The 21,184-nt window shown below is 47.9% G+C and overlaps 1 protein-coding gene across 6 annotated transcripts in view; it reads right to left on the reverse strand.

The window, feature by feature from the left end:
* Nucleotides 1-21,184, reverse strand: part of LOC127602624 (protein unc-13 homolog B-like) — a 58,307-nt gene that overhangs the window by 6,095 nt on the left and 31,028 nt on the right. For 4 of the 6 annotated variants that reach the window (XM_052068874.1, XM_052068878.1, XM_052068873.1 and 1 more), the window contains 22 exons: nt 15,016-15,059; nt 14,849-14,924; nt 12,142-12,216; nt 11,808-12,027; nt 11,497-11,724; nt 9,260-9,401; nt 9,012-9,181; nt 8,629-8,744; nt 8,378-8,541; nt 8,053-8,206; nt 7,311-7,379; nt 6,660-6,749; nt 6,185-6,325; nt 5,854-6,062; nt 5,569-5,654; nt 5,426-5,461; nt 4,678-4,725; nt 3,996-4,122; nt 3,810-3,906; nt 2,885-3,028; nt 2,294-2,371; nt 2,125-2,202 (listed from right to left, as the gene is read on the reverse strand). In XM_052068874.1, coding sequence (XP_051924834.1) covers nt 2,125-2,202; nt 2,294-2,371; nt 2,885-3,028; nt 3,810-3,906; nt 3,996-4,122; nt 4,678-4,725; nt 5,426-5,461; nt 5,569-5,654; nt 5,854-6,062; nt 6,185-6,325; nt 6,660-6,749; nt 7,311-7,379; nt 8,053-8,206; nt 8,378-8,541; nt 8,629-8,744; nt 9,012-9,181; nt 9,260-9,401; nt 11,497-11,724; nt 11,808-12,027; nt 12,142-12,216; nt 14,849-14,924; nt 15,016-15,059 — 2,592 coding nt within the window. Of the gene's footprint in view, nt 1-147; nt 294-427; nt 458-561; nt 744-1,701; nt 1,723-2,124; nt 2,203-2,293; nt 2,372-2,884; nt 3,029-3,809; nt 3,907-3,995; nt 4,123-4,677; nt 4,726-5,425; nt 5,462-5,568; nt 5,655-5,853; nt 6,063-6,184; nt 6,326-6,659; nt 6,750-7,310; nt 7,380-8,052; nt 8,207-8,377; nt 8,542-8,628; nt 8,745-9,011; nt 9,182-9,259; nt 9,402-11,496; nt 11,725-11,807; nt 12,028-12,141; nt 12,217-14,848; nt 14,925-15,015; nt 15,060-21,184 lie in introns of those variants that run through there. The other 2 variants (XM_052068877.1, XM_052068875.1) reach the window with 2 other exon arrangements.

Below are 21,184 nucleotides of genomic sequence, written 5' to 3' on the forward strand. Positions count from 1 at the left end.
TGACATGAATGCATCTTATTTGAACTGCACGATGGATAATAAGGATATCAATCATAATTAAAAAAACGTCAAATAATCTGTTTATTTTGTTAATTGTTCGTTGCGGCAGCTCACCTTTTCCTCTTCAATCTTTTGGACGACAACAAAAAAACAAAAACAAAAAAAAAACATTCACATAAATGTTCACAATGGAAACGCGTGCGCGCGCTCGCACGCACGACCCAACACACACACACGCGTACACACACACACACACACACTATGACCTTGTCCTCCTTGTCCTTGTTGTCCATCTGAGCGTATACATGAACAGAGATGAAACAATGAAGGGACATACAAGAACAGATTTAGTTCTACTTCCTGCTTCCTCCCTTGTCGTTGTTCAATGCTAACCGTGCTAATGCTAAAAATCACCGCTGACACTGACCTTCGAGCCTTCCGAGTCCGAGCAGCTCGACTGAGTCAAAAATCGAAGCCGATAGAAAAAAAAATCAGTAATAAGACAAAACAATAACCTCAAAAGTCTGCCGTGTCACGAGCTAGCTAGCATAGCATACCCACCACGTCATCATTATCATCATCACAGCCTTCAATGTCATTGTTGGCCTGTAGGGGGCGAGTTGAGCAAACACAAACAACAAAAAAATGTTTGAATTATGAACCCCGGCTACAGAGGAGGTGGAGTCATGTGATCGTGCGACAGATGCACCCACCTCGTCATCCAATTCCTCCTCTTCCTCCAACTTTTGCAAAGAAGCAACGATATTCAACATCAAATGAACAACAAAAGTCAATGTAATGGGGGTGGGAGCGGGAGGGGGGGGGGGGGTACTGGTCAAGTAATGGAAAGGAGGGGGGGGGTACTGGTCAAGTAATGGAAAGGTAGACTGCTGTTTAGGAAAGGGCTGATTGCTGGTAGATTCAAGAGAGGGGATTTCTGGTAAGGAAAAGTGGGCTGCTGGGAAATGAGAGAGAGAATCGCAATAGTGGAATTTGCTGGCAAATGAGGGAAAGGAAGGTTTGCCGAGTTGAGGAAAGGGATACTGATAATCCAATCATGAAACTGTTGAATTCAGGAAAGGGAGATTGGTGGTAAATTGAAGATACGGGTGTTGCTGGCAAGCTAAAGTAAGAGGGATAGCACGTTTCGTAAAAAAGGGGATTTGTGATACATTTAGGAAAGGGAGATTGGTGGTAAATTGAGGATACGGGTGTTGCTAGCAAGCTAAGGTACGAGGGATAGCACGTGTTCGTAAAAAGGGGATTTGTGATACATTTAGGAAAGGGAGATTGGTGGTAAATTTAGGGAAGGGGGGGGTTGTCGGTAAGTTTCGGAGAGTGGGATCGTTAGTAAACTGAGAAACGGTAGATTGTTGTCAATATCGATCAGGGGGGTATGACTATGTTTACAAAAGGGAGATTGTTCCTCAATTCAGGAAAGTTGTATTGTTGTTAATGAGAGCAGCGATTGTTGCAGCTCTTAATAACGGCGATTGCTGTCAATGTAGGAAAAGGGGAGACACTCAGGATAAATTTGCAAAAGTGTGAAAGAAGAAGTAACTTCAGGGTCAGATGAAGGGAGTGGCTGATTGCTGTCAATTAAGTAAGCGGAACTGTTGTACATTTAGCAACGTAGGGATTATTATAAGGATCAAGAGCGGAAAAGAGGCCTGGGCTGTGGGGATCTAAGAAGGAACTTACTCTCTCCTCCTCAACCGTAAACTGCCAAGAAAATGAAACACCGGAAAGTCATCCCAAACGTCTTCAAAGCAGATTGAAAAGCATCGCAAAGTGGTCACTCGTCTTCATACGGTCGATCAGCATTTACTCCAAAGTTCATGGAGTCCAAGTACTAGCACACCTTCTGCCCGAAAGACAATTCTCCGCGCACTCGTGGAATAACTCGGGCACACTTGGAGATAGGCTGCATTTTCTTTCCACCACTGCTCGTACCACTTTTGGCTTTTTCGTACCGCCTTCGATATAAGATAAGATAAGATAACCTTTATTCGTCCCACAATGGGGAAATTTACAGCCTCCATATCAAGGGGAAGGTTCATCTCCTCATACGCTCATTAGGAGGAGAACTTTGGTACACGAGCAGGACAACCGCAGGTTACTGACCTGTTTTGCTCCCATGGACTCGAACATCCTCTCCAGAAGGACTCTCATGTGCTGGATGTTGTTCATCAGCACGCACGGCTAACACGACAACACAAAAAGAAAACGAGACAAAATGAAGCGCGCTCCTCCCGAGACCTCGTCGACTTCTTGGTGACGCTCGTGTACTGACGATCTTCTCCTTGGCGCAGTAGGATGGAAAGTTTTTGGCCAGCAGGGCGCAGTACTGCAGCAGCACTTTGCTGATGGTCTAAACAAAAAAACGACAACAAGCGCACAGCTCAAAAATCACTTTTAGCTCAGGACGTTAGCACGGCGAGCGGCTAGCGTCGCGCGAGAAGCGCGGCGGGGCATCGTGAGAACATCAAAGTCCTTTCTTGCATATCGGAGAACGCTCATCTATTGATTTTGACACCTACGATGATATTTATTTGATCGAACGATACATCTTGGATCACGCTAACACATGCGGTTGAGTTGACGACAACGATAAACAACGATAAACGACGATAATCATTTGCTGTAACAATCACGTTGAACCGAGATGATAACTTTGATCTAATATCGACAATAAACGACAAGAATATCATTCAAACTAATTTCTGATCTGAAAAATGCAATGTTACAACTTTTAACGACGCTAATTTCCCTTCGAGCTAACAGCCGTGATCACGCTAATCTCTTCATGCGACAACTGAGACGATAAATTGAGATGCGACAATCTGGGATGGGCAATCATCCCTTTCACAGCTCCCGACGTCACCTTAGCGAATCGTCTGTTGTAGTGAGCCAGCACGGCGGGGTCGGGACAGTCCAGCTTGCGGATGATTCCGAAGCTTTGGTTGAGCTGCGTGAAAATGTCCACCACCGAGCAGGAGAACAACGCGTGCTCCGACGTCGATTGGAACTGGGGAGTCGCAAAAATAAAACAACAGACGACAAAGAAGAAAAGAAATTACTTTTTAAAAAATCTGTCGACTTTGACGGACACTGTTAAAGCGGTTTCAACTCGTGCCTTTTCTTTGCTAGTAAGGTTAGGAAATGGGGAGATTGTTGCTAAATTTAGGGATTAGGGTAATTGCTGGTCAGCTGAGTGACATCGTCGGTAAATTTAGAAACGGGGGTAAGCTGAGAGATTTAGGAAAGAACGGCGAAGGGAAGGGTAAATTTAGCGGTAGCTGGTAAATCGTCAAGTTTAGGAAAGGGCGATTGCTGGTAAGTGTAGGAAAAGAGGCATTGCTGGTCAGTTTGGGAATGTCGTTTCAGGAAAGGGCGCTCACTAACAGATTTGGGAAAAGATATTGGTGGTAAATGAAGGAACCGAGGGATTGTTGACAAATTTTGGAAAAGGGACGATTGGCAAACTTTCGGAATCAGAGATCGCTAGGATGTTCGGCAAAGATTGTTGCTAGAGTTAGAAAAGCGGTATCATTTCAGGAATGGGAGAAGAAAGCAGAAGAAAGATTCTTGGTACTTTCACAATGGAAAGATTAGCAAAGGGGGAGTTGCCGGTATGCTTTGGAGGGGAGACTGCTGGTAAGTTTCGAAAATGGGAGATTGCTGGAAAGTTTAGAAAATGGGAGATTGCTGGTAAGTTTAGAAAATGGGAGATTGCTGGTAAGTTTAGAAAATGGGAGATTGCCGGTATGTCTGGGAAAGCAACAACTTGTGTGTGTTTTTGGACTCACTCCTTCCCTCTTGTCCCTCTCCAGCGCCCCGTGCATAAACTCCATGGAAACGTCTTCATTCTCGGCCAGCCAGGCCAGGACGAAGGGCTGGAACCACCTGGAGACCGACCACACAACAGGCCGTGGGGACTCGGACAGCGTTGTGGGTGTGACGGAGCCATGGCATGCGGGAAGACGGCGTCTTACGAAGGATACTCGGGAACGGCGTCGGCGAAGGCGGCGAGGTCCGAGGCGTACTCGTTGTAGAGCCACTTGACCTTGAAGTGAAGATTCATGTAATCGGAAGGCTTGCACAGACGATGACGATCGTGCTCTGGGGGAAGACAAGTTGACAGCAAACTTATCTCCCGTGCAATTGCCTTTCCTGAACACATTTACCAACAACTCCACCCACCCCCTCCCTAAAATTGACCAGTAATTCACCCCCCCCCCCCCCCCCCGACTCCTCCAGCAACAGCGCTTGCTCGAACTTACCAGTTACTTTCCAAAATTTACCAACAATCTGATTGGAAGATGACCAGCAAGTCCTTTCCTAAACTCACCAGTGAAGCGCCTTTTCTTCGTTGACCAGCAACACCCAACATTCCCTTTACTTACCAGCAATCGCCTCTTTCCACAGTGAACCGGCTAACCCTGAATTGGCTAGCAATGCTACTTGGACTTGACTTACCAGCGACCATTTTTTTCCTAAATATACACGCAAATCTCCTTTCCTAAACCTACCTTTGTACTAGCAACCCCCTTCCCATACTTACCAGCAATCCCCCCCCCCCCACATTTCCTTTCTTTTTAGGCACAAAGGTAATCATCCTTTGATCTAACAACTACAATGTGCAATATTTCCGAAATCTCCATTCCGCGGGCTTACCATCGTGGAAGTCTATTCTGCGGATGCGGAAGGTGCCGGGAGCTGTTGCTGCCATGGCGACAGAACGGCAAAAACAATAACAAAAAGAAAGCAAAAAACAAAAAAAACAATGACAGCAGAGATGAAAAGGAGGAGGAGGATGGTGATGATAAAACTTGATGGAGAAAGCGAAAACGCTCCCGTGATGGATGGCTGCGATCCAAACGCAGTCTCTAACACACCGACACAAACGACACACCAACACTGCGTTATTAAGAGCCATCAAAGCGACGGTGACATGGTGGACGGGTGCGGCGGTCAAAAAATGATCGGCGACCGAAGAGTGCTGGCGGGGGGTTGTCACATGGCCGCCATGCCGACGACCGGCCTGGAAACGCTGCGGCCGTTTGGGGACATTATATCATTATATCAAACAATATTTTTTCCGAAATTCCCGATGGGGAGGTCCTGGCTCGGTGAATGGGGCGGGGTGGGGAGGGGGGGGGGTTCCCCTGCGTCTCCTCGGGTTGGGATCTTTGAGTTGCATTTGATATGACAAAGTGTGCCACAAATCGAGTTGAACAAAATGTAACCGAATAGAAAAATCTCATAGCAAAGCGGTTAGCATAGCAAGTTGAACATTAATTGCGATGAATTTCTTTTTACGCCGATACGACAGCGGGAAAAAAAAAATTTGACGAGACGGAATACATTCTAGAACACTCACGTGACGGCTAATATGCTAACAATGCTAACAAGCGGCGCTCACCTACGCTCCCGCGATAGCGGCCGCCTTTAGCCAAAACTGGAGAGAGATGACAGATTAGCAAAGAAAAGAACGAGACTGAGCAAAAACAAACTAGAACGAGCGCGCACAGATACGGAAAAAAACCCACGCGCAGCAAATCTTACCCTCCAGAGCATACTTGACATCCTGAGCGAAGAGCGTCCACATCACCTCGGCGCTGACTTTTCCCACGTTCAGTTCCTGAGGAAACCTGAAGGGGGGGCACATGAGTTGTGTTATGCTGGCTCATTCAAGGCAATTATTATTATTATTATTATTTTTTTTTGCAATAGGCAGCCTTTCCTGGCAAGTCTGAAATGCTCAAGACAAGTTTGGATGCATCGTCACCGATGACGGGCGACTTGATCAAAACAAGACGTTGAAAAGCAAGAAGAAGAAGGAAGACTGACTGGTTGATGATGGGCGTGTAGGAATTCTTGTCCTCCTCGATGATGGACACGATCAGTGTGATGAGCTTGGGCCAGAAGTCAAGATTCTGGATGCTCGGGCCTTGTTCCTCCGGAGGCTGGCTCTCCTTTTTCTTCTCGTCTTTCTCCTCTTCTTCTTCTTCTTCTTCCTCCTCATCTTCCCCCTCCATCTTCTTCTTTTCAGGCTCAGGCTGCAAGAAGAAAAAAAATCAACCGACGGACTGTGAATTCTCCATTCCAAAAGGCCCGTTTGTTTATCATTTGACATGCTTGGCGGGGGGGGTGGGGGGGGGGGACTAAGGTGTTTACTGACGGCGGGGGCGGCGCTTTGGAACTGGCGTTGGAAGAGCTCCAGGCAGTTGTTGAAGATGTACTCATAGGTGGAGTTGAGGCAGGCCTTGACGCAATCGCGGACCACCGAAGACGCCCGGGGCGGGCTCTGCAGCTCCAGGACCTGGACCGCACGGACATGACTGTATCATTCCCATCGGCGGAGGTTCTCAAAGTCGAATTGAAAAGGTCATCGATCGATTGGGACAAACGGTCTCACCCGCGAGTAAAAAAGTGAAAACACTCTCGAGGAGCCCGCCGCTAACATAAACTGACTGCATTTCCTGATGTTGATCACTACCGCGATGGATTTTAGCGATAGCGATGTAGCGATATGACTTGAGTTGCAAATTTCAGCGGGGGAATCAATTTGAGTTGTAAGTCAAGGCAACGCCGTTGAGGAAATGAGCGAATGGGCCTGAAGAAAAGCAGTTCGGCGAGTGCCGTCGGCTTTGTACCTTCATCCTGAAGAAGTTGATGCTGGTGAGGAGGTCCACCGTGGACTTGAGATCTTGCAGGCGCGGCTTGCAGCTGGCCGGAAAGTTGTTCTGAGGACACACACGCACACCGACTTTCATTCATTCATTCATTCATTCATTCATTCATTCATTCATCTTCCGAGCCGCTTGATCCTCACTAGGGTCGCGGGGGGTGCTGGAGCCTATCCCAGCTGTCTCCGGGCACTAGGCGGGGGACACCCTGAATCGGTTGCCAGCCAATCACAGGGCACCATTCGCACTCACACTCACACTCACACCCAGGGACAATTTAGAGTGTTCAATAAGCCACGCATGTTTTTTGGAATGTGGGAGGAAACCGGAGCACCCGGAGAAAACCCACGCAGGCCCGGGGAGAACATGCAAACTCCACACAGGGAGGCCGGAGCTGGAATCGAACCCGGTACCTCTGCACTGTGAAGCCCACGTGCTAACCACTGGACTACCGGGCCGCCTGATTGGAATCCGATTTCTTAAATCATTTTTTTCAGAGCAATGTTTCTGGTTTATTATGAGTGTAAACCCTTCCTAAAAAGTCATTTTATTGGATTTCTAGCGCATCGACTTCCCCCCCCCCCCCCAAGTCCATCGTCTTGTTGTGTGCGAACTCACTCGGTACGCGGAGAGGTCGATCCTCAGCGAGTTGTGCAGCTGGTCCAAAAGCTTGACAAAACGATCCCTCTGTTAGGAAGGGGGGGGGGAGAAAAATAACAAAATGTTAGTCCGAAGGACAATCCCCCCCCCGCGCCCCCCGCCCTCCATTCATCTGCAAGAAATAAATTAAAAGTCAGTATTTTTGTTATGTTAACTCTCGCGTCACTTTTGATCGGGCGGCCAAAGACGAGCCGGTTGCTTAGCGACAAGCTGGCGAGGCTTTCGCCTTTTTCGTTTCATGTCAGCATCAAACAATGGCGATGGCGACATTACCTGGCAACGCCGACCAGCTAATCTGCCAAACTCTTGAAATATTTCCTCTTTGCGGGCCTACGAGCGCCACACAACACGAGGCCCGCGATGCATAAGTAAGGTCCCATCGGTCTTGAGGCGAAAAACCAAATCTGCGTCTTTTTGAGAATTTTTTTTTTTTATGGCTCTACTCACATTTGACGCATTCACAAAACAACATCGTGTCAAGAGAAACTGGCTTCGGGGGCTGAATTTTACAAACGTCTGTCGAACTGTGATGAGTCCTTCGTGACAGTTTCGACAGGCTTGGCGATGTGGCGCCCCCTTGTGGCCGCATTGCACCACATTTGTTTTTGGCACGGCTCGAATTTTGCATTCGGTGGCAACTCAACAAAATAGTCACTATTTCGCGTCGTCCTAGCGTAGTTTTGATGGTCATGTCACTCACCCCGAAATTGGAGGCGGCGAACCTGGCGGGCGCGGCGACGTTGGTGGTGGTGGCGCTGGGGTGCGCGTAGAAGGCGTTGATGTTAGCCAACAGCGTGCTCATCACGGACGGCACGCCCGACAGCATGTACTTGGATGACAGGCATGAGAAGTGGCTGGGCGGACACACACACGCGCGGGAAATAAGTAGATTGTCAAGTAAAGTGGTCACAAGTCTTCGCAGTGGATAAAGAATTCATGCCTGTGAGTATTGGGCCCCGTATCGGTCATTTCCCCCCCTTTTAGAACCTCGTCAATGTAACGCGAATGACCGACGGTAGCCTTACGTCATGGCCTGGTAGATGGGCTCAACGCCGTATCTCGCGGCAAACTCATCCGCCACTTCCTGCTGCACCTCGTCAAAGTAAACCTTCCAGGCGTCGTCGCCCTGAGCCGCCGGGAACTTGACGGCGCCGCCGCCCTCCACGTCCGTCACCAAGTGGAAAATGTTCTAGCGGACCGCAGCGCAAAGGGGGCGGGGGGCCCTTTGGTACTGTTCCACCGAGCAGCCCAACCGGCAAGCAAGCGAGCGCCTTACCTCGTGGAGACAGGTGTACTGCACGTGGTACGGGGCCACCTTCTCCTCACCTTCGATCTCCACGCTGATCTGAAGGCGAATGGCGCCCGACACCGCCGACTTGTCAGTTCGCTTTTCTGAAAACGCAAAAAAAAAAAAATGCAGAACGATAAACAAACATACCCCCCCCCCAAAAAAATGGCCGATTCCGGAATGGTTTCTTGAGACTGTTTTGATGGACATGTCTAAAAAAAGCTCAAGTTACAGAATGAAAACTACCTGTGGTGGCGGGATTTTTAAAAAAAATCAATCAATCAATCAAAAATAAAAATAAAATATCGCTGATGTCATCAATGAACTGACGTCGGCCATCGTCACTTTAGCATCGACTGCAAAAACCGTACCCAGGTGGTACCAGACGTCCATCTCGCCGCTGAGCGTTCGGACCTCGATGATGCTCTGGCCCAGGAAGTCATCCGACTCCCTCTTGAGCCGCTGCTTCACCCGCGACTTGATGTCGTCGTCCTCGTCCCACACGCGCAGTTTCACGCGCTCCGACGAGTTGTGGCACTGACTGGGAAAAGAAAGATGGCGCCGGGTTCAAAATGAAACCCAAAGAAATCGCCGGTGAGGATTACAAAAGGGAACTTACAAGTGGAACTTCTCCTCCCAGACCGGGTTCAAGTTGCCGTAGATGGTTTTTGTCCTCTTCTTGGTCTTGCCCACTTGGATGGTGACGTACGGGTCGCTGGAACCGGTCCGGTCTTTGGCCTGGAGACCCTGCGCGCTCACAACTGACACACATTGCATTTCAACACACCAGGCACAAACTCTCATGACTAACTTCAGGCGTAACCAAAAAAAAAAAATGAATGCGACGACTTCCTGAGCAACCTTGTGCAACTATTTCAGCTTCAATCAAGCATCGATGAAGATCTCAGCGTGAGGGGAGGGGGGGAAAAACAAACAAACAAAAGTCCGAATGATATTTCCGCCTTTGATGGAGCACAGAGACAAGGTGTGACGGTTGCCACGGCAACAACCACTGCATGCCGCCACGTGTCACGGTTGCCGTGGTAACAGTGGCACCCTGGATGCGCGGGAGGCGGCGGCGGCGAGGTAAAGTTGGCTTGGTTTTCGGTGCAGAGATGTGCATCAGCGCTCACAAATGACAACGGCCAGCAGATCATCTGAGGTTTTCCTTTTTTTAATCGGGGCTCCCTTTTAAGCTATCCGTTATTTGTCCCACATTTAATTTTAATTTTAATTTTGTCACCCTGCACACGTCTGAACTGCTGGTCCACAAGCTTTGCCGTTAAGTCAGACTTGGAAAAAGGTACATTGTGAAAACATGTTCCCCCGTTTCTTTTTGTGAAGTGCCAGCACTCATGGCCAACAACGGGGCACTCTAAAGCGGCCACACGAGCCCGAGGCCCCCTGGTCTAGAGGCTGGCTGTTAGGTCGGGCATTTTGCAACCCTCCATCCCTCCATCCATCCATCATCTACCGCTTATCCGGGGCCGGGTCGCGGGTGCAACAGCTTTAGCAGGGAAGCCCAGACTTCACGCACTGCTCCCCTGTCATGTGGTGTTCCACAGGGCTCAATTCTGGGGCCTCTGCTGTTCTCGCTGTATCTGCTCCCATTGGGTTCCATCTTAAGGAAACATGGTATTCCTTTCCACTGCTATGCAGATGACTGCCAGATCTATGTCCCACTGAGCAAGAAAGACACCTTCTCATTAAGGCCACTCCTATCCTGTCTGGAAGAAATCAAAACCTGGATGGCACAAAATTTCTTGAAGTTCAACGAAAAGAAGACAGAGGTGATATTGTTTGGCCCCAGTGGACCTTGTACATTCCATCCTGTGGACTTGGGCCCCCTATCTCCTTATCTGAAATCAACGGTCTCAAACTTGGGACTTAAACTGGACAGTGATTTCAAACTCGATCGGCAAATTGGTGCCGTTGTTAAATCCAGCTTCTTTCACCTAAGACAGCTGGCCAAAATAAAACCTCTCCTCTCACATGAACACTTTGAGACAGTAATTCATGCCTTTGTCACATCCCGGCTCGATTACTGCAACGCCATGTACTTTGGAGTCAGCCAGTCCTCCATCAAGCGCCTTCAGCTGGTACAGAATGCCGCTGCTCGCCTCTTGACTGGCTAGACGTACCAAGAACTAAACTGAGGCTCAGAGGGGATCGAGCCTTTTCTGTTGCTGGTCCATCTCTCTGGAATGACCTCCCACTGAACATTCGGCAAGCCTCCTCGCTGCCCATCTTTAAAGCCCTCCTCAAAACTCACTTGTATTCTTTGGCGTTTGACTCAGCATGACTTAGATTTGCTATTGGTTTTACTGCTTGGTGCTTTCTACCGCCTTATTACTTATTACTGATTCGTCTTACTGTTTATTGTATATGTTAAATCGCTCCATGTACAGCACTTTGTATGCAGCGATGGCTGTTTGAAAGTGCTCTATAAATACTGTTGACTTGACTTGACTTGACTCTCCCTAGCTACTTCGTCCAGCTCTCCCCGGGGGATCCCGAGGCGTTCCCAGGCAAGCTGGGTGACATAGTCTCTCCAGCGTGTCCTGAGTCTTCCTCGGGGTCTCCTCCCGGTGGGACATGACCGGAACACCTCACCGGGGAGGCGCTCAGGAGGCATCCGAATCAGATGCCCAAGCCACCTCATCTGGCTCCTCTCGATATGGAGGAGAAGCGGCTCGACTCTGAGCCCCTCCCGGATGACCGAGCTTCTCACCTTATCTCTAAGGGAGAGCCTGGACACCCTGCGGAGAAAACTCATTTCGGCCGCTTGTAAATTTGCAACCCATCCTAAATTTTCTCTCGAAAGCCCAAAACTATATTCGCAGGACTTGAACGTACCGTTGATGGTGATCTTGGCCGACCACTTGGAGGTCCCGTCGAGGATGTTCTGCTTGATGTTCTTCATGTGCTGGCCGTGGAGCGTCCTGGACATGTTGAACACTCGGCGGATCTCCTCAAAGATCTCCGGCTTGTTCCTCTCGCGTATCTTCATCCTGTCCTTCATGGCCATGATGATGTGCTGCGTTCGGTCCTCCGCTCCCGTCTTGGAGCTCTTCTCGGCGGCTCCTGAGGAAGACCGGCGGGGGAAAGGGTCCATATGTGAAAACCTCGGATGGGGATTCCGGCGACAGAAGCTCTTTTCCGCTCACGCTGCAGGCAGTCGGCGTTGAGCAGCTCCTGGCACTTCTCGTGGACTTTGACGCCGCACTCAGCGCAGCGCATGCCCTGCCGGGCGATGCCCCACAGCAGCCCTTCGCACTCGTAGCAGTAGGTGGGCGTGGTGGCGGTCCACACCTCAAAGTTGTGCGGCGTGGTGCAGGAGATGGGGTAGATGAGAGCCTGAAGCGTTTTCTTGTACACGTGGCACTTCTGTTGGGAAACACCCAACGGATGCCAGTGAAACCCGGAACCGATCGGCACGGATGTTCAGAGACGGGAGATCTTTTGTACGACATCCCGACACAACTGGGCAACTTGACTCACAAGCTCTTGGTCATTGAGGGAGGTCCGCGTCGCCAACGTGTGGCACAGCCCAGCTTTCCTGGACTGGATCATGGTCTAGAAATAAAAGTCAGGATGATGAGGGTCTTCGGTTCTCAATCAACGGCCAACGGTTGAACATTAGGGGTTGGACACACTCGTTGGACTGGGCGACTTTACTACGGTACAAAATGTGATGTCGACTAGTCACTAATTATTTACTTTGTGATTTCCTCGTTTGATTTTCTGTTTTGATGTATTGTTTTCAACTTTCCTAATTTTATCGGAGTAATCGTCAAATTACGTTTTTCAGAGGCGGTCATGAACGCCTCTCGAGTCGAACGGAAGCAGCGTCGCTCCATCTAGTGGATGCATTGTAGATTGCGCCTTTAAATCCAGTGCGTCCAAAATATGGAAAAAAAATGACAAATTAGGCCATTCATTGCGGGGGCGACTCATAATCCAGCGCACCATTTAGTGCGGAAAATACGGTAATTTGTTCAAATGAACGAATCCTGAAAAAAAAAACTATGACATCATCAGCGACGAGTCGACATCAACTTGACCTTCAATTGAGCAGCAGCATCGTCAAAAAAAAAAAATCTGAAATCGGGCAACACATTTTGGGACAGGCAAATTTTAAAACGCATTTAGATGTTGCACTTCTAATGATGTAACCTTGCTTTTGTATAAAATACGCTTTAAAAATAACGCCAGGTCGCCTCGCTGAAGGGAAACACCCATAGAACGTTGTCGAATGCTAATGTTGATCGCGGCGGCCACGGCAGTCGCGTTTCAGGCCGTCATGGACACAATGCGATTGGCGTGAGCGTGACGCCGACGGGCAAACGTGACAGGCCGTGATTGCCGTGGATGTCGGACAAGATTTTGAAACTGTCAAAATATTGACTACGACAGGGCAAATAATAATAATAATAATAGGGCGGCCCGGTAGACCAGTGGTTAGCACATCGGCTTCGCAGTGCAGAGGTACCGGGTTCGATTCCAGCTCCGGCCTCCCTGTGTGGAGTTTGCATGTTCTCCCCGGGCCTGCGTGGGTTTTCTCCGGGTGCTCCGGTTTCCTCCCACATTCCAAAAATATGCATGGCAGGCTGGTTGAACACTCTAAAATTGTCCCTAGGTGTGAGTGTGAGTGCGAATGGTGCCCTGTGATTGGCTGGCAACCGATTCAGGGTGTCCCCCCGCCTACTGCCCGAAGACAGCTGGGATGGGCTCCAGCACCCCCCGCGACCCTAGTGAGGATCAAGCGGCTCGGAAGATGAATGAATGAATGAATAATAATAATAATAAGGTGTCACAAAACTAGGAAGCGGTCCATAGAGGGACAGGAAGCAATTTTTTTTGCGGCATCTCACAAAGAATAGCCAAACTTGAAAAACGGCCAAAATACCAGGCCGAGCTGCAGCGGTGATAACACGCTCTTGCGTAAACAACTGGAAAGCAGTTCTTGCCGTGAGTCAACAAGTGGGGAAATCTCCTTCAAGATAAGAGCAAGGACTCCCCTGTAATGACTTTTGAGATTTCATTTTGTTTGCAAGAAGCATATATCCCGAGAGAGCAAAAGGTGTGGGCGTCTCGACGCTGAATATGTCAGAAATCAAAAGGAGGCAAAAAAAAAATGTGCGAGCTCGTCCCACATCATTCAAAACACAACTTCGGTTTGTGTGCTTTACTCACCATAGCCTGGAAGCAAAAAGAGGAGGAGGAGCAGGAGGAGGAGGAGGAGGAGGAAGACAATCAAAGGTTACACATGAGCTAGTCGCTAAAAAAATGTTTTTATTGTATTTGATGCAGATTTTTCAAAATAGCCTCTCTTCCAAGTTGCTCCCACTTTTTTTTTCTTTTGGGAGGGGGGACAATTTATTTCGAACATGCATAAAATAAGAGGACCGCTCATACAGTCGTTTGTGATAAGATAAGATAAGATATCCTTTATTCGTCCCACACTGGGGAAATTTACAGCCTCCAGCAGCAAGAATGTATGTAGAAAGAAGAGAAAAAAAAAAAACAAACATCTTTCAATTAAATGCAATATGAACACAAAATAGATAAAACGCAGTACTATTTACAATTTTCCTTCACATCATTTAATTATTATTATTATTATGATTGTTATTTTTTATTCATTAGCCTGACAGTACAGATGCTTGCAATCATTCTTTTGTGCTATTATTAATATTGTGAAAGTATTCATTGTCTTTTCATTTATTATTATTCTTTTATTTATTTATTTTATTTCATATATTAATATATTATTTTATTTATTTATTTATTTCTGTAGTATTTTTTATCTTATCTTATTTGATGTTGTTTTTAACACTGTACTCGTGATTTTAACCGCTTGTTGTAAAGGTGTCCTTGAGTTTCTAGAACGGCGCCCACAAATAAAATGTATTATTATTATTATTATTATTTATGAAATTTTATTTTTTTTTTATACAACTTGCCAATAAAATCTCCACTTTCCTAGACGCTTTTATTATCCAGTTCATTGTAAGCCTTTTCTAGATACAAAAAAATATATATATATATACATATACACCTTTATATACTGTATATTTTTGCAGGGTATATTTTGACAGGCACAGAAATAAGGTAGATGTGGCATTTTGTGGGATTATTGATGAATTGATGTGTATCTATATTGGAAAATGATTTATTTTTGCAAAACAAAAAAATAACAACTCACCACTTCACTAACGAGGGGAATGGGCCTCCGCTTTTGGAGGTCCGGCGTGCTGTCGATGCCAAACGGTGCGTTTTCCCTACGCCCCAAAACACAAATGCACAGCTCAATATAAAAACGGGTTATATTGTTCCATATTCCCAATCGGACTCTACGAGGCGTTCACTGACCCTGGTTTGGCCCACGACTGCCTGCCGGGGTCGCCATCTTGGCTCTGAAACACAAAATCAAACCATCGTCACAGATTTCAGGGCAGATGAGTGGCACGGACGCCACAAGGAGCATGCACATGGAAGTGAGTCGGGATCGAGGCGGCTCGGTTGACTTTCAGCTCAGCATGCTATGGAAGTGTCACTCCGACAGGTTGCGACAAAAAAGAGGGACTATTTTTCGGTTTTATGGCAAGTCATGCACAAAATGACGAACAGACAAAATATCTGCAATTCAGTGGCATCCTCTCTATCGATTCAATTTTTTACTTTCATTTGGGAGCAATAGGACAAAATCTTCAAACCAAAATGGCTGACTTTGTGTCTTTATGGGCATGGCTTCTTATGCTACCCAATTTTCTAGATTAAGTAAAACTGCCGTGGCTGGATTTTCAAAAAAACTCTCTGGGAAGAATTCTTATTTTTAGGACCACTGACAAAAAAAATTCACTTCCTGTCAAACCTTTTTTGCGGGTCTACTGATGATAAATATCCATTCATCCATCCATCCATCCATCATCCATCCATTTTCTAATCCGCTTCATCATCACAAGGGCATGCCGGAGCCTCTACCGAGCTGTAGGAGGGGACACCCTGAACTGGTTGCCCAGACAATCCGACAAACAAGCATCCTCGGGACAGTTTCGAGTATTCCATTAACCTGCCAAGCATGTTTTTGGAATGTGGGAGGAAACCAAAGTACCCAGAGAAAACCCACCCAGGCACGGGGGAGAACATGCAAACTCCACACAGGAAGGCCAGAATCGAACCTTGCACCTCTGCACTGTGAGGCCGATGTGCTCGCTAACCAGTCGATAAACGTGCCAACCAAATTTCAGGTTTCTCACCGAAACTGGCCGTGGGATTGAGATGATCAAACGCTCCTCTCTAGGAAGAGTTTGTCTCTGAAGCACCACTGAAAGTGGCCAACAGATTCCCAGTTTCATACTGCTGAATTAAACTAATTTGGTCTGAATCGATTTCATTTTTTTGGTCAAAATGTTCAAAAATTCCAATTTTGGGTGAATTAAGAACATGGATGGATGAACTGTTCCAAATAATCACGACAAAGAAACGGAGAGGACTTTCGACAGCACATGCTCAGCAGGTCCGACACAACACACCGACGCTGATGTTGCCATCAATCTGGCGAGATGACGCAACAGTTGGAACGCAACCGGCTATCAAAGAAACATTCCATCAAATTACGCATGAACAAGATCTTGAGGGGATGTAATGTTAGTAATGTCGGGAGGCAGAAAAACCACACGGTCAGAAACCTGAGCTCCATCTTGACTTCCACCTGCAGAGACAGCAACAAGACAGAGCAAAGTGTAAACAAGCTGAAGCGCGAAACAGCTGACTGAGCTCATCAGCGTTCATTAACATGTCCACCGGGCTATTTAAAAAAAACAAAAAAGATATCTGCCTGTTCCCGGAGAGATAATTCATCGGTTCTAATTCAGCAAATGGCCGCCGCAGTTGGAGAAGAGGGCCGGCAATTGGTGATGGATGACCTTCGTATGGGGGAGGGGGGGGGAATCTTGGCTTTAGCGCAGGCGACAAGAAAGACAGCGTCAAATTTATATTAGCGTTAAGCGTTTCATGGCCACAAAGGTGCTTTGAAATGTAAGAATTTGACCAAAAAATGTTTGAACGTGCCTGTAAGCAAGTCTTCCTCAATTTTGCAGAATTGTGACATCATAGTGGGGCTCATTTGGGTAAAGAACACCCCCCCCGTACACTGATATTCGGATTTCATCCCTTTGGCTAGAGGGCATACTTGGAAATTTGGGAGTAATCGAACAATGACTTGCTTCCTCAGACATTTTTGTAGGTGTAGTCATACGAGACAAGCCTACCGCATTTCAAGTTGCGAAATGAAACGGGCTTCAATGGCTGCATTTGAAAGAAATCTCATGGTCAAGTACAACTTTTAAGGACCTTGGAACTGTTCCCATTCACATTGAGATGGATGCTTTCTGGGTCTTTTCGGGTCATTTCTTAGGGGGTCTACTCACGACAGACGTGTCTACCAAATTTCCTGTTGCTAAGTGAAACAGGTCACGGGGATCTTCATTTTCCTACAATTCCAGCACAACGCGGTAAATTTACCTCATTTGGATCGCAGATGAGTCAGAGTCTACACTACCTGCTTCAAAGCCCTCCCGAGAGGAGGTGGACACACTGGACAGATTGCGCCTCCTCTCCCGCTTCTCTCGTAAGATCTGCTGGAAAGTCCTGACGCATTTTAGCTTGCGTTCGTCCATCTGGTTGATATCAAAGTTTTGCTCCTCGGCTTGGAGGCCTGACTTGACGTTTTCACCTTGTTCCTCCAGTTCCGCAACCGACAAGGATTCAGTGGTGGTGCCTTGAGACAGCTGACTCTTGCTGTTTTGCTCCCGAGGCCACTCCACAGGAACGGCTGCGTGATCTGGTATAACGGTGCACTCGGACTCGGGGTAGGCTACCAGCTCTAAACTTGGGTAATGCTGGCTGGTGGCTGCAAATTCTCCAGACACTTCAAAGGGAATGTTTTGGCTCACAAGGTCCCAGCTAAAAGATTTCGGAGGCATGTCGGAAAGTGTGGATATGTCAAAGTCTGTAGCATCTTCCAGATCCCGGTCGGGGGGGACCTCAAGTTTGCGCAGCGCTCCACGCAAAGCAGAACTAAAGTCGGAAACCGCTCGACTTATACGCCTGACGTTGAAGCCCATATGGGGATCTTCCTGACCAGGTTGAGGGAGTCTCTTTTCAGTCTCTGGCACAAAGGGTTTCTCCTGCGACATCCACGTCCCTGCTGTCGAGGCTTCGTATGGCAAATAAGTTCCATAATGGCTTTCAACCTGATTGTTTGATTGTTCATAGTCGAACCCATTGGAGTGTCCGTAATGTCCATCAAAGGAATGGTAACCAGAACTTTTAGGGTGGGAACAATCTGCGTTGCAATCTCCGAGGTTTGTGTGAAATCCCGGCTGCGATTTTGATCTGCGTGTTTGCCAGTCCTCCCGACGTGAGGATCTCCTGGCTGGCGAGTTAGAGTAATGTTGCCGGGGTCCAACCAAGGCATAATCTGAGGAAATTCTGGTGAACTCGTGATCACAACCAAGTACTTCGTCATATGAAGCCTCTGACTTACGATCCTGCAGGTAGGAAGGTCCCCGGTTCCAAAGACGCTCACCAGCAGCTTCCTGCGGTAGTGTGGCGGTCGCCCAGTGATCTTTGGCCTGATCGGTAGGTCTCTCCAAATCCGACTCGGATTTAGAGCTTTGAGAAGACAAAGAAGTGGTGCTCAAGCAGTCTTGTCCAAAGCTCAGCTTTCTGGCAAATGCACCTTCTGGGATGTCCGAGCTGAGGTCCGAAGTATCCTCAAGTTCCTCGGGGTCCTGATGATTCACTGCTCCTGCAATTGGAGATACCGAGCAGTCCTTCCCCCTCGGTCGTCGCAATTCCCCTCGGTCGTCGGGGAAACGGTTGGACTTTGGTGCTGCGCTCCCTAAACTGCCGTACGCACAAGTCGGACTCCTACCAGAGGAGGCCCCATCTGTGCGTGCCGCACCGGACCAGGTACCACCCCGCGCCCCTTGACCCCTCTCCCCCTTCCCACTGGAGCGAATACCCTCAATTTCCAGTAAAACGGCATCCACGCAGGACGACACCTCCTCCACAGAGCCCTTCACCGAGGTGAGGTAATCCCTGAGGTCCGAGATCTCCTCCTGGATCTTGTTGATGCCCCTCAGCTCTTTGAGAATGTGATCAATGATGGCACTTGACTCCTCCTCGCCCAGACGCCCTTCCTCCTCCCGCGTCGCCGATGGCCCTGGAAGAGGCGCAGTGAAGTCATAATCCAAGGTGTCCCCGGCAGAGTAAGGTCTCTTGGGTCTAGCACGGGGGGAAGCGACCGAGATGCCGTTCTGGTCCGATCCGGCGGGACCGGAGAGGAGGGCAGTGGTGGGCGGCAGCTCCGGAGACAACGGGAGCAAACCCTCGAAGGAGATCCGTTTCCGATTGGTGTGGGATTTGCCGCTTTTGCGCTGCAGAGTGCAGGGCATACGCAAACACCCTTCCCGAGTCAGCTCGACTTCACCCACACGTGGTGGCCCTGATGGTCCCGCGTGTCCTTTTGACAGGACGGCCGAAGAGCTGGCTTCATCCTCCGGTGCTGTTTTTGGATAGAACTGTCTGTGATCCTTGGCGCATTTTTCCTGATCAGCTTCCTCCTCATCGTAATTCTGGGGATCCACGGACCCTTGCATCAAGCGGTGGATTTTGCCCCGGATGACCAGGGCTACCTTGGGGTTGGGGGCTCGTTTCTTAGTCTTGGTGCCGCTGGCTCCATGTGGCCCACCGGAGCGATTCCTGGAGAACATGTTCCTTATGGTGTTCCACGCATTGTCAAAAGGTGGCTACCATTTTTCCGCTAATTAGACCTCCAGGAGGTACGCTCGATATCCCGACAAGTCAGCATGACGCAATTGGGCTAAAAAAAAGACAAAACGTTGGAATATTTAGTAAGCATTTTCATACTCATATCATCATATAAAATATTGTATTTTGTATGTAAAGACAAACAAACAAGAAGGATCGAGACATTTGAGGAATGATGATCCAGATGAACTTCCTTTCAAATTTGAGCAATTTTTGCCAAGTATACGCAGACGCGTGTCATGCAGTAGACAAGGTCTTCTTCTCCTGTCACCATTATGCGAAAACGTGCCGTGGATTTGCTCACGTTTGTCAAAAAAATGATTCCAGATCACCGAAAAATGTTGTGCAGTGACCAATCATCAATTTGTAAAGAAGACCGCCGGCGTTTTCCGCCAAGCAATAAGCAGACCTCCAGTTAACAAAATGGCCGACATTTGGTGGTTCACCCTTTTCGAGCGTTTTTCCAACCTTTGTACCATAAAAATTAGGAAATGGCCGAGTGGCTAACAAAGGTCAAAGGTCATTGAGTGTACCGCAAACCGGGAAGTAGCTTGCTCGCTCACAGAGGCACGAACACACACCACCATCGAGTTTAAATTTACAATCGACTAGCTGGCGACTCTTCTTCAATTAAATTCATGCATAAATGCGTTTTATTCCGTTTCATGACGATTGTTGAAAACTCCCCAAATTGGCAATGACACCCAAGGAGGGAAGATTGGGAATATTTCACGTCTTTTTTTACGCGACTGTTGACTTACGGTCCTCGCATAATACTCTTTTATTATCTTCATTGATTGACACATTGATTGGACGTCAGCGTTGTGGAAGTCCTTCGCTGTCAAAAAAAAAAAAAAAAGGGGGGGGCGAAGGTAAATCACAGCGGTGGTTGTTCCAACATACGCAAATCCTTTTGACGCGCCGCCTTCAAAATAGAAGCGAAAAGCAAATGCTTCCAAGCTGATAAGAAACATAAGCAACAGTTTAATTCCAAGAGAACTCATTTCATTTAAAAAAAAGTTCACGCACTCGACCTAATGCGCCGTGGCGACAGCCGCACTTTTCTGGCTTCAAGGGGTTCAGCGGCGCTTTTCACGTCAAAGCACTTTGACGTCGTTAAGCAGATCCATAAAGTGCCTTAATGTGCTGACTGCCGTTAGCTTCGGGCTAACTTTGATTCCCGTTGAAATACATTTTCATCTCGACACGCGACGCTCCGCTTTGATGTTCTACATTTGGTCGTTTTTCAATTTGCTGCGTCTGGCACCGAAGGCGGTTTTGGTCTCTCTGGGAATTGAAACTTTGGGATGCGCACTCAGCGGCGACTTCACTTTGGCTCTTTTTCCAATGGATGACATTAGCACTAGCAGTGAAGCGAAGCTATGTGATGACTGTTTTTTTGGGGTCGGGGGCGCGGGTGGTTTGAAACGCGTTGAAATCATTCACTGCTCGTCGTTTTCAAAGCGGAGTAGCCCGTTTTCGACTCATCTTTGAAGACAGCAGGAGGACGTTGCTCGGTTTCTCAACTCAACTCAACTCGATTGCATTCGCACTTGAAAACAACCACCGTTGTCCACAAAGTGCTCGACGCGGAGGAAAAAGAATTCCTACAAACAACAAACAAAGAGTAACAAAGATGATAGAAAGCAGAAAAAATAAACCAACTAAATATTAATAATAATAATAATACATTTTATTTATA

This window comes from Hippocampus zosterae, chromosome 6, assembly GCF_025434085.1.
Source record: "Hippocampus zosterae strain Florida chromosome 6, ASM2543408v3, whole genome shotgun sequence".
Taxonomy (NCBI): Eukaryota; Metazoa; Chordata; class Actinopteri; order Syngnathiformes; family Syngnathidae; genus Hippocampus; species Hippocampus zosterae.